This window comes from Bufo gargarizans, chromosome 3, assembly GCF_014858855.1.
Source record: "Bufo gargarizans isolate SCDJY-AF-19 chromosome 3, ASM1485885v1, whole genome shotgun sequence".
Classification (NCBI taxonomy): Eukaryota; Metazoa; Chordata; class Amphibia; order Anura; family Bufonidae; genus Bufo; species Bufo gargarizans.
Genome location: NC_058082.1, coordinates 442,048,778 through 442,061,346, shown reverse-complemented (window position 1 = coordinate 442,061,346; position 12,569 = coordinate 442,048,778). Strand labels below are relative to the sequence as shown.

At 53.9% G+C, this 12,569-nt stretch overlaps 2 protein-coding genes across 3 annotated transcripts in view; one reads left to right on the top strand and one right to left on the bottom strand.

Moving 5' to 3' along the window:
* ST7L (suppression of tumorigenicity 7 like) overlaps positions 1–7,307 on the bottom strand; it is a 121,702-nt gene extending 114,395 nt beyond the window's left edge. The window contains exon 1 of one of the 2 annotated variants that reach the window (XM_044283500.1): positions 6,879–7,307. In XM_044283500.1, the coding sequence (XP_044139435.1) occupies positions 6,879–7,047 (169 nt within the window). In that variant the 5' untranslated portion in view covers positions 7,048–7,307. The remainder of the gene's footprint in view (positions 1–6,878) is intronic. The other variant, XM_044283499.1, reaches the window with a different exon arrangement.
* Positions 7,308–7,380: 73 nt separating this feature from the next.
* Positions 7,381–12,569, top strand: part of CAPZA1 (capping actin protein of muscle Z-line subunit alpha 1) — a 54,415-nt gene continuing 49,226 nt past the window's right edge. The window contains exon 1 of the mRNA XM_044283501.1: positions 7,381–7,477. Coding sequence (XP_044139436.1) covers positions 7,439–7,477 — 39 coding nt within the window. The 5' untranslated portion in view covers positions 7,381–7,438. The remainder of the gene's footprint in view (positions 7,478–12,569) is intronic.

Genomic DNA, 12,569 nt, shown 5'->3' with positions numbered 1-12,569 from the left:
CACCAAAAGAAAGCTGTATTTGTGCGAAGAAAAGGAGGTAAAATTCATTTGGGTGCCAAGTTGCATGACCGAACAATAAACCGTTAAAGTTGTGAAGTGCCAATTTGTAAAAAAAAGGGCCTGGTCGATAGGGGGGTATAAACCTGTGGTCCTTAAGTGGTTAAACATCTGCAGTTTGAAAAGTTGTCTTTGGACCCCACTGACTTAATGATGGGGGGGGTGCTGGGTTGTCACAGATACTGTCAGAGTTGTAAAAAGCACCACATGCTGCACTGTTCTTTCCCTCAAAACGATGGAAACCACCAAATCAGCAATCCAGACTTCCCACTCCTGTATGTTTCCCCATCCTTCGTAAACGGCTGATGTATAATTACACTCATTGATAGAAAAAAATAACGCACCAAGGAGTTGCTGGAATCAACTGAAACTTTCCGCAACACTCCCACAGTGAAGACAAGAGCGGCGCTGCGCATGCGCAGCAAGTACAGAGAGGCCGATGCCTTACTATATATACACTGTGATGAGCAGGCACGGAGCGGGAAGACTATGTCACCAGCAGAAACTGAATTTGTCCCTAAAGAAAATATGGTTCCAGTCCGTAGCAGTCCAGGTGTCTTGTTCATGATGACACCACTGCAAGCTAAGACGACGGCGGGACACCTAATGGGCGGTGGGACACCAAAATTCCTTCTGCCAAGTGCCTGGACATGGTGCAGCCAGAGACAGGGGTGTGTAATGAAGGTGCCACCTCTGTCTGGATGGTGGACCATGAAACTGTGGGAACCATTCGTGCTTTTCTGCAGATCAAACAATCTTCTCTAGTGGTGGTCTGTCTGACTGTTCAGAGTCTGTACGCTGTGTGCGCCATCACATAACCACTGCTCCCAACATCTTCTAAAAACTAGGTTAGAACAGCCTAGATCAGTGTTGGCGAACCTATGGCACGGGTGCCAGAGGCGGCACTCAGAGCCCTCTCTGTGGGCACCCACACCCTGAAAAAAGTCTAAGGCATGCCAGTATGCCTAACACTTTTCCTGCTATTCATCAGTGCCGGCGCGCTATGAACAGCACAGGAAGCACACAGAATGTAGGCAGGCTTCTATAGCTAAATAATAAAGTACATAAAAGATATATTATATTGGACTGTTATATTCAGGGTAAATTGCCGTGTTGGCACTTTGCGATAAAGAAGTGGGTTTTGGGTTGCAGTTTGGGCACTTGGTCTCTAAAAGGTTCGCCATCACTGGCCTAGATGGTGGGCAATGCTATGAAACGATCATCCTGCTTCTCTCAGTGATGCACCACCTCTCCAATTCTGTCAACTGGGCAAAATTTGTTCGAGTGTGCTGTAGAGGCATGTCTAACAATCTCTCACCAAGAGGTAAACTACCCAAAAGTAGCCTCTGAGAGCCTTTTTTCTAGGGCAATGGGGGGAGCATTTTTACATGTTCTCTTGTGGCAAGACCCAGTGTATAATCAGACCATACAACATTGGTAAGATATAATATTCTTATTTTGTAGGATGAGTTGGAGCTGGAACATTTCTATCAAGAACCCATTATAAGTCAATGGGAGCCGCTGTGCCATGGAAGCGGCCATGTGTCATGGCTTCTTTTAGAGGCATGTGTGAACACAGACAGTATTTTAAGTATTTCTAATTGGTTATTTCTGCTCAGTATCTGCTTCTGGAAGAAGGCAAAGGACAGCAGGAAAAGGGACCAGGACTTCTGGCAGTTGTCATGTCCCCCCCTTTCAGCCAGCATTATTAGGAGCTGACCTACTGGGGCACATAATAGATGCCTATAAGGGCAGAGGTGGCCTGGCATGTGCTGCTACTCTCCAGTGACATGGCAGACATGACCAGACAAGACTTACAGTGGAATCCTGACATTTTCTGGAGTTTACCTGTAGGGGCTGTATGTGTGTACGCACACATCTGCAAGAATTGTCCCCAAGTCCTAGTACTAACTCCGGGTTATGCCCGAGTGAGCGCATGCTTGAAAACAGCAGAAAATGTTCCAGAAAATCACAGTGGCCATGCCTAAAGTTTCCACCACTTCCCAGGCACCTGGAACATTTCCTCTGTAGTGAAAACACACCCAACATGGAACATCGATGGGCGATAGCTACGCGTGTGAACGGCCAACTCTGGGAAATCTCCGGACCTGATAATCTGGAAATATTCCGGAGTTTAGGTGTGAAAACAGCATGAGGCCTGCAATACATGGCACCGGCCGTGTGCTCCCCTCATCGCGGATGTGGACCCATTCACTCCGTAGCGTTTCTGTCCTTGCCTCCGCACCGCAAAAAATAGAACACATTCTATTTTTTTGCAGTGCTGACGGACTGGGACCTATTCAAGTTGAATGGCTCTCAGTCCATCCCGTCCGCTGCACAGACACAAATTGCGGTCCCCAATGCACAGAACGGATGAACAACGGCCATGTACATGAGGCCTAAATGAGGTGTCATAACGACTACTCTGAGGAGCTGCATCTGCCAGCGCTGGGGTTGGCAGACATTGTGCCATCCTGTCACTTCAAGCACAAGCACTTTGGATTTTGTACAATGGAAAAGTGAAGCAGTTGCTCCTTAGTGTTGGTACCTAATAAGATGCTAGGAGTAACTATTATTGATTGATAAGTGCCCCAAATATTGTATCTATGTCCGTGTGTGGGTAAACTGTCAGCAGCAGCACTAGAGAAACATGATGGGTAACGTGTCAACAGCAACACTGGGAAAACACGGTAAATAACGTGTCAGCAGCAACACTGGGGTAACATGGTGGGTAACCTGTCAGCGGCAATACTGGGGTTAACATGGTGGGTAACCTGTCAGCGGCAATACTGGAAAAACACAGTAAGTAACCTGTCAGCGGCAGCACTGGGGAAACATGGTGAATAATCTGTCAGCGGCAGCACTGAGGGAACATGGTGGGTAACCTGTCAGCGGCAGCACTGAGGGAACACGGTGGGTAACCTGTCAGCGGCAGCACTGAGGGAACACGGTGGGTAACCTGTCAGCGGCAGCACTGAGGGAACACGGTGGGTAACCTGTCAGCGGCAGCACTGAGGGAACACGGTGGGTAACCTGTCAGCGGCAGCACTGAGGGAACACGGTGTTTAACCTGTCAGCGGCAGCACTGAGGGAACACGGTGGGTAACCTGTCAGCGGCAGCACTGAGGGAACACGGTGGGTAACCTGTCAGCGGCAGCACTGAGGGAACACGGTGGGTAACCTGTCAGCAGCACTGAGGGAACACGGTGAGTAACCTGTCAGCGGCAGCACTGAGGGAACACGGTGGGTGACCTGTCAGCGGCAGCACTGAGGGAACATGGTGGGTGACCTGTCAGCGGCAGCACTGAGGGAACACGGTGGGTAACCTGTCAGCGGCAGCACTGGGGAACACGGTGGGTAACCTGTCAGCGGCACTACTGAGGGAACACGGTGGGTAACCTGTCAGCGGCAGCACTGAGGGAACACGGTGGGTAACCTGTCAGCGGCAGCACTGAGGGAACACGGTGGGTAACCTGTCAGCGGCAGCACTGAGGGAACACGGTGGGTAACCTGTCAGCGGCAGCACTGAGGGAACACGGTGGGTAACCTGTCAGCGGCAGCACTGAGGGAACACGGTGGGTAACCTGTCAGCGGCAGCACTGAGGGAACACGGTGGGTAACCTGTCAGCGGCAGCACTGAGGGAACACGGTGGGTAACCTGTCAGCGGCAGCACTGAGGGAACACGGTGGGTAACCTGTCAGCGGCAGCACTGAGGGAACACGGTGGGTAACCTGTCAGCGGCAGCACTGAGGGAACACGGTGGGTAACCTGTCAGCGGCAGCACTGAGGGAACACGGTGGGTAACCTGTCAGCGGCAGCACTGAGGGAACACGGTGGGTAACCTGTCAGCGGCAGCACTGAGGGAACACGGTGGGTAACCTGTCAGCGGCAGCACTGAGGGAACACGGTGGGTAACCTGTCAGCAGCACTGAGGGAACACGGTGGGTAACCTGTCAGCGGCAGCACTGAGGGAACACGGTGGGTAACCTGTCAGCGGCAGCACTGAGGGAACACGGTGGGTAACCTGTCAGCGGCAGCACTGAGGGAACACGGTGGGTAACCTGTCAGCGGCAGCACTGAGGGAACACGGTGGGTAACCTGTCAGCGGCAGCACTGAGGGAACACGGTGGGTAACCTGTCAGCGGCAGCACTGAGGGAACACGGTGGGTAACCTGTCAGCGGCAGCACTGAGGGAACACGGTGGGTAACCTGTCAGCAGCACTGAGGGAACACGGTGAGTAACCTGTCAGCAGCAGCACTGGGGAACACGGTGGGTAACCTGTCAGCAGCAGCACTGAGGAAACACGGTGGGTAACCTGTCAGCGGCAGCACTGAGGGAACACGGTGGGTAACCTGTCAGCGGCAGCACTGGGGAACACGGTGGGTAACCTGTCAGCGGCACTACTGAGGGAACACGGTGGGTAACCTGTCAGCGGCAGCACTGAGGGAACACGGTGGGTAACCTGTCCAGCGGCAGCACTGAGGGAACACGGTGGGTAACCTGTCAGCGGCAGCACTGAGGGAACACGGTGGGTAACCTGTCAGCGGCAGCACTGAGGGAAACACGGTGGGTAACCTGTCAGCGGCAGCACTGAGGGAAACACGGTGGGTAACCTGTCAGCCGGCACACCTGAGGGAACACGGTGGGTAACCTGTCAGCGGCAGCACTGAGGGAAACACGGTGGGTAACCTGTCAGCGGCAGCACTGAGGGAACACGGTGGGTAACCTGTCAGCGGCAGCACTGAGGGAACACGGTGGGTAACCTGTCAGCGGCAGCACTGAGGGAACACGGTGGGTAACCTGTCAGCGAGCAGCACTGAGGAACACGGTGGGTACCTGTCAGCGGCAGCACTGAGGGAACACGGTGGGTAACCTGTCAGCGGCAGCACTGAGGGAACACGGTGGGTAACCTGTCAGCGGCAGCACTGAGGGAACACGGTGGGTAACCTGTCAGCGGCAGCACTGAGGGAACACGGTGGGTAACCTGTCAGCGGCAGCACTGAGGGAAACACGGTGGGTAACCTGTCAGCGGCAGCACTGAGGGAACACGGTGGGTAACCTGTCAGCAGCAGCACTGAGGGAACACGGTGGGTAACCTGTCAGCGGCAGCACTGAGGGAACACGGTGGGTAACCTGTCAGCGGCAGCACTGAGGGAACACGGTGGGTAACCTGTCAGCGGCAGCACTGAGGGAACACGGTGGGTAACATGTCAGCGGCAGCACTGAGGGAACACGGTGGGTAACCTGTCAGCGGCAGCACTGAGGGAACACGGTGGGTAACCTGTCAGCGGCAGCACTGAGGGAACACGGTGGGTAACCTGTCAGCGGCAGCACTGAGGGAACACGGTGGGTAACCTGTCAGCGGCAGCACTGAGGGAACACGGTGGGTAACCTGTCAGCGGCAGCACTGAGGGAACACGGTGGGTAACCTGTCAGCGGCAGCACTGAGGGAACACGGTGGGTAACCTGTCAGCGGCAGCACTGAGGGAACACGGTGGGTAACCTGTCAGCGGCAGCACTGAGGGAACACGGTGGGTAACCTGTCAGCGGCAGCACTGAGGGAACACGGTGGGTAACCTGTCAGCGGCAGCACTGAGGGAACACGGTGGGTAACCTGTCAGCGGCAGCACTGAGGGAACACGGTGGGTAACCTGTCAGCGGCAGCACTGAGGGAACACGGTGGGTAACCTGTCAGCGGCAGCACTGAGGGAACACGGTGGGTAACCTGTCAGCGGCAGCACTGAGGGAACACGGTGGGTAACCTGTCAGCGGCAGCACTGAGGGAACACGGTGGGTAACCTGTCAGCGGCAGCACTGAGGGAACACGGTGGGTAACCTGTCAGCGGCAGCACTGAGGGAACACGGTGGGTAACCTGTCAGCGGCAGCACTGAGGGAACACGGTGGGGTAACCTGTCAGCGGCAGCACTGAGGGAACACGGTGGGTAACCTGTCAGCGGCAGCACTGGGGAAACACGGTGGGTAAACCTGTCAGCGGCAGCACTGGGGAAACACGGTGGGTAACCTGTCAGCGGCAGCACTGAGGGAACACGGTGGGTAACCTGTCAGCCAGCAGCACTGAGGGAACACGGTGGGTAACCTGTCAGCGGCAGCACTGAGGGAACACGGTGGTGTAACCTGTCAGCGGCAGCACTGAGGGAACACGGTGGGTAACCTGTCAGCGGCAGCACTGAGGGAACACGGTGGGTAACCTGTCAGCAGCAGCACTGGGGAACACGGTGGGTAACCTGTCAGCAGCAGCACTGAGGGAACATGGTGGGTAACCTGTCAGCAGCAGCACTGAGGGAACATGGTGGGTGACCTGTCAGCAGCAGCACTGAGGGAACACGGTGGGTAACCTGTCAGCAGCAGCACTAGGGGAACATGGTGGGTGACCTGTCAGCAGCAGCACTGGGGGAACACGGTGGGTACCCTTCAGCAGCAGCACTGAGGGAACACGGTGGGTAACCTGTCAGCAGCAGCACTGAGGGAACACGGTGGGTAACCTGTCAGCGGCAGCACTGAGGGAACACGGTGGGTAACCTGTCAGCGGCAGCACTGAGGGAACACGGTGGGTAACCTGTCAGCGGCAGCACTGAGGGAACACGGTGGGTAACCTGTCAGCAGCAGCACTGAGGGAACACGGTGGGTACCCTTCAGCAGCAGCTCTCCTATACTTGAGCATCCAGTACAGAGCAGGGCATGCTGGGCTCTGTGGTGCCACCAGGGCTTCCCTATCGTCACTGCCATATAAAGCCTGCACACCTAGAGGCCCGTTGCTAGGCAACACGCCGCGCAGCGGCTGTAAGCGGAGAACTCACCGGTCACTACAGCCTCGTAGAGGCGGAGCGCCGCTCTGAAGTGATAGAGAAGGAGCAGCCCCGTGACAAGGACCAGCAGCCACACGTACGCGCGATATCGGCACAGCCAGACCTTCACCCGAGTCCTGAGGGGAGGCCTAGAGGCGCCGGCGCTCACTGGCTCCGCCATGTTTGTTGTTTCCTAGCGCTGGACTCTATGGCAGGGGAATGGGCGGGGCTCGGCTTGTGATTGGTCGAGCACGGGGGTAACCGGGTGAGCGGGAGGTGACAGCGTTCCTATGTGAACGGGTGGAATTCCGTCACCGTGTCCCGGGGGCTCTCTGGCTGACAAGAGCCATGAGTCAAGCGTTCACTACATGCCGCTTCAGTGGCTGTCCCGGTGCAGTAAAGCGCGGCCTGTGTGACGCTGACTGGACGCGGGAGCCAATAACTAGTCTGTGACTCCACTAATATGGCGTCCGCTCCGGATCCCCACTTCCGCTTTGGACCGGTAGTTCCCCCTCCCTTCCCGCGGTGCTTTGCGCTCTCCTCTCAGTGGGGCTGGGCCAGTTGCAGCCAAGATGGCAGACTACGAGGATCGGGTGTCTGATGAGGAGAAGGTAGATAGCCCGTGGGGCGGCAGCGGTGGGCCGGTTCTGTGAGGTGGAGGTCCGGCCTCGCTGCTGGCCTTCCCTCCGCTGTTGTGCACGTCAGTGGCCGCTCCCCGGCGGCGTGGTGTGCGGCCTGGGCCCGGCAGTGACATGGGTAGCGGCTGCCTGTAGTCCCCGTGTGTAGTCGGGGCTCTGGGCTGACAGCGCCGTGTTTACATCCGCGGCTTTGTACAGAGCCTGCCCTCACAGTGCGTGTTAACCCTGCCGGGTCCGGGGATCTATACTGTGTCATTTCTACTATGTTCCACAAACTTTGTGCACCGCTGTCGTTGTGCCCCTTTTAGCCTGTGCCCACCCTGGGTCCTTGTATTGACCGCCTATAGAGGATCTGTCGCCTCTCGTGTGACTCTGTGATGTCATTCCTCTATTATTCCTGCAAGAAGTTCTGAATGAGTTACCAGCAGTCTGCAATGAAGTTCCAAATAGATGTTGGACTTCATCCAATCCCTGCTGACAGGGACACAACTGGTAACACCCATCTGGACCTTCATTGCAGACGGCAAGTAATGCATTCCTGCCTTCTAGCAGGAATTATACAGGAATGGCGTGTCCTAAGCATAGATCCTCCAGAATTGTTCTTACATGGGGAATGCAAGAAGTCACTAAGCCGACATATCCGAGAGGTGACAGCGAGCTAAGAGCCGTCGGTACAGCGGCCACGGAAATGCACACCTCACCGGGATCACGTGTCTGCTTTATTACTCGTCCAGACACAACACCACGTCTTTCCATGGACTGGACTGCAGTACCCCACACTACCCATGGGCAGAGGTTGCGCTGTTTCTGGAAAATAAACAAAGCAGATGATCTTTTTGTCGTCTCCTGATGGAGTCCTTTTTTGTTAACTGGTCACTACCTCTCTTCTTCACATTGTTGGAGGCCACGTTTGCTTCTTCCAGGGGCGATAGATTACCTTCAGCCGCACATCACTGAGGCTGAACATGGTATCTCCTATCCAGATTCCAGGGCCGTACACTTTTCTGCTGTGACAAGAGCAGGACAGACAGTGACTGATGGCAGAGATCGGTTGGTTTTCTGGCCATTGTCACATGAGTGGAGGCCCAGGGCTGGACCCCGATGTGCTGCGTGCGCTGCTTTTACTTGTACGTTAGTAATGGCTGGGTGTAGGCGCCTGCAGGCCCCAGCATGCTTGTCACTCTCATTACAGGGCACGGCTATAGGGTGACCAGTCCCTGCTTATTTCTGCGTCCCTCAGTGTCTTCTAATTATAGAGCTGGAAACCGAATCCGAGGAGAAGAACCCGCTTCCTTCGTTTCAGCGCAGGATGAGGAATGCTTTCCTGGCCTTATAACTTGTCATATACACCTGCCACAGCGCAGCCGCCCATTGGGAATGTACGGTCAGGTTGTGCCTATTTAGCCTCTCGCGGCTTCCTGGTATCGCTCGGGCATGTCCACACCTCTCAGGTAGAAATCCATTGTGGATCCGGAATCTTAATCGGCTTCCGCAGAAAGAAGTGACGTACAGAGGGGTTATGATGTGCACTTGTATTTCTGTAGCATGTGGATTTCTGCCACAGATTTTCTGCTTTTTGCGCCTCGGATCCGCCCATGGATTAGCTACGCCGCCATGGTTTTTGCAGTGACATGGCGCTCCCCCGCCCCGTGTCGCAGATTCTTCTTGAAATCAGTGGGACAGTAATGACACGAGGCTGTCGGCATCACCTGTAAAAAAATAAAAAATCCCAGAAAGCCGCCGACATCTGAACGGCCACCGTTAATATTACATTTTCCGGTAGTGTGGTGAATGGCGTCCTACAGAAAAATCGGGAGCTTGACTGCAGTTTTTAGATTAAGGGGGTTAGCCTGTGGGTAGGAAACCCCTCTGTTGCAAGTATTATTCCGACATGTAAAGGGGGTCGTCCTGTTCCAGGAGGAAAGGAACTACAACACCTGCGATCAAGAAGTGATCATCACTTACCTGATCGATTCGGCGCCACCGCTCAGGTTCACCCGGCCAGTCACGTGACCGCTGCAGCCAGTCACTGGCTTCAGAGATGCACCAAAGGGGCCAGTGATTGGCTGCAGCGGGCATGTCGTGTCGGACAACCTCTTTACATCCAAGTCAATTTGTCATCTGAGGCCACTTTCAGTTCAGTCTTGCAGAATAGTGGTCCCCAACCTTTTTTGCACCGAGAACCCTTTTCCCATGGGGGGGTACACTGCTGGACATTGCTTGTTACACTGAAGAAAACCCAATCTTTGTTCTTATTCAGACGGCCGTAGTGTTTTGGGGTCTGCAAATTGCACATTGGTAAAACGCCACCCGGCCCGTGTGCGTTCCACAGTCTGCGGACTACACATGGCCGGCACTATGATAGAAATGCCTATTCTTGCCTTCAATTGCGGACAAGAATAGAACATGATCTATCTTTTTTTGCGGGGCCACGGAACAGAACTCCAGATGCGGATCACACACGGTGTGCTGTCCGCGTCATTTGCTACCCCATTGAAATGAATGGCTCCGCACCTGTTCTGCACTCGTCTGAATCAGCCCTTACTCTGTAACAGCTTCTATGGCTACATGACAGCAGATCCCAGGGCCAGGTATTTTCCTGCATGTGCCCCTGCTCCTGGCTAAATCCTTGTTCCGCTACCCCTCTGTTATACTATATCTGTCATGTTGTACCAGAGACTGTTCCAGCGCTGCATGACCCCCCTGGAGCGCCCCTCACTCCTGCAACCTATGGCACTACAAGTCGCTGAGTTCTTTTCCACCCAGTGATACATGTACAACCAGGGCGAGTCCTTTGGGTACTCCTCGAAATCAACAGTCACCTTCACGTTCCCGGCCTGGTGAGGTAGGAGCAGGCTCCCCTTCACGTTCCCGGCCTGGTGAGGTAGGAGCAGGCTCACAGGCCGCGATCTGTGTGCAGGAAGAAGGTAACGGCGGCCGCCATGTGGCCCTCTCCTACAGTTTCCCTGCTCTCCACTGCAGTCTGCGTCCCTGGCTTCTCTTCCCATTCCCACCGTTCTACTCCAGCACCGCGGTATGAAATGATCCACGGCCTGGTACTGTGGTAGAGCCCCATATCACTGTCTTTATACATATGTACGACACAACCAAAATATAGCAAGTCCCAGCAGTGACAGAGTGCCAGGAGTGTTATCTATCACAAGATGGTGCCCGATTGTGTAAGGAAGTGACTGGTACACCGCACAGCTACCCTGCTCACAATCAGTGGTAATGGTAGCCTGGTAAACTATGGTGTATTTCGTGTCTGATGCTTTAGTGATCAGAGAGCGGAGCGAGCTTCTACATGTCATACATTCCTTAAGTTCAAAGGAGAAACCTTCTGCCCGGCTTTTTGGTTCCTGTTCACAATTCATGTTCTCTATAGTGCAGATATTGGGGCAGATTTACTATGGTAATTGCCCCTTAATCCTGGTGCGGATTGTATCTGTTTTTTAGACACTTTTTGTGCCTCACTAGAAACCACCATTGAAAACTGTCCAGAAGAGGAAAGGCATGGCTAAGTATCACAGTCTAAAAAACGGAATACACCTAGTATGAAAGAGGATAGGAGGTGACTGTGGGGGTCCCAGGTGATAGAGCGGCAGGCTGACGTGTGCATCGCCACTCCATTTTCTATGAGACTGCTGGAGTCAGCGCACAGCTATTTCTGGTTGTCCCATCGAGAATGAATAGAACGCCATCAGGACTGGAACATGGGACTCCCATTCTTGGGAACAGTTATCTCCTGTGGATAGTGGATAACGTTCATACATGGCACAACCCCTTTAATCTGCCCCCTTTCATCTTGCAGAGACCTCTTTGCCTCAAGCAGAATGGAGAATTGCTGTGGTAGACTCGGGCCATTTAGGGGCCTCTGCCAGGCAGGAGAACAAAAGGATTGGATGTTCACATTCGACACGTCCAATCCATGTGTCGTCCTGAAATCATCTGTTTGGGGATTGACGGGAACGCTAAAGTTGCATTTTGCAACAACAACAAAAAATAAAAAGCATTCGCAAATTGCACAATTCACTATGCCCACAAAAAGCTGACCGTGGACGTGGTTTACAGAGAGGGGGTGTGACCTGTTTTTGACAGATTAATTAAAGGAATTGTTGGCCCATCAGTATCGGAAAACCACACATCAGGATTAGGTAAATTTCGGATCATCAGGGGTCCGACCCCCGGCGCCCCCACCGATCAACAGCTGGAAGGGCCTCAGCGCTTGTGCAAGTGCTGCTTCCTCTTCAGTGTCTACCTGCAAGCTGTAGACAGTGTCACAACTGCCCCGTCTTATTCCAGTGATCGGCTCCACCTCTGCAATAAGGGGTCTTTTACAAAAACCCGCTTTTTATGCTGGTCTTTGTTTCCCCCTGCACTGCCAGAGGATTCGCCTAACTTAAGAGAGGTATGCACCTCATTATAAATGAAGCGCACCTTCAGTAGTCCGTGAGCCTGGAGTAAAAACTACTGCATCCTCTGACTGGGGTCCTTCTAATGTCTGTTTCCAGGCGCTAATTATCGTAAATTTGCTGCAGCCGAATTTCCGGTTCCCGCTACTCCCAAGTTTTTTTAGTTTTTTTTTGGGATGTGTGAAAATTGCTCATGTACACAGACCCATTGAAGTGAACGGGTCAGGATTCAGTCCGGATGCTGTGTGCTATCTGGACGGAAAACTTACTTGTGTGAAAGAGGCCTTGCGCACGCCTCTCACACCGCATTTGATAGATTATTTCTGTCTTCTGCCAGACAGAACAGCGCCGTCTACCACACTAGATATGGATGTGGATGGAAAAGAGGGCAAACGGAGTGTCCTCTGAGGAAAGCGGAGCGGAGGTCTCTGTGTAGATCCGCCTCCGTCAGCAGGGTTATTACATTATCCCACAGGAATTCATCCAGGACTATAGACAGTACTATCAGGATATTTATTCTAGGAGATGGGAAGCTGTAACATGGCCGCCGCCAGTCACCCCTCCATGAGAAGGAAAGGATTAGGCATGTTGAAAGCCAACAGCCTGATCCTTCTATCACCCATCTGTTGGCCAGAGGCTCCCATTGTACATCG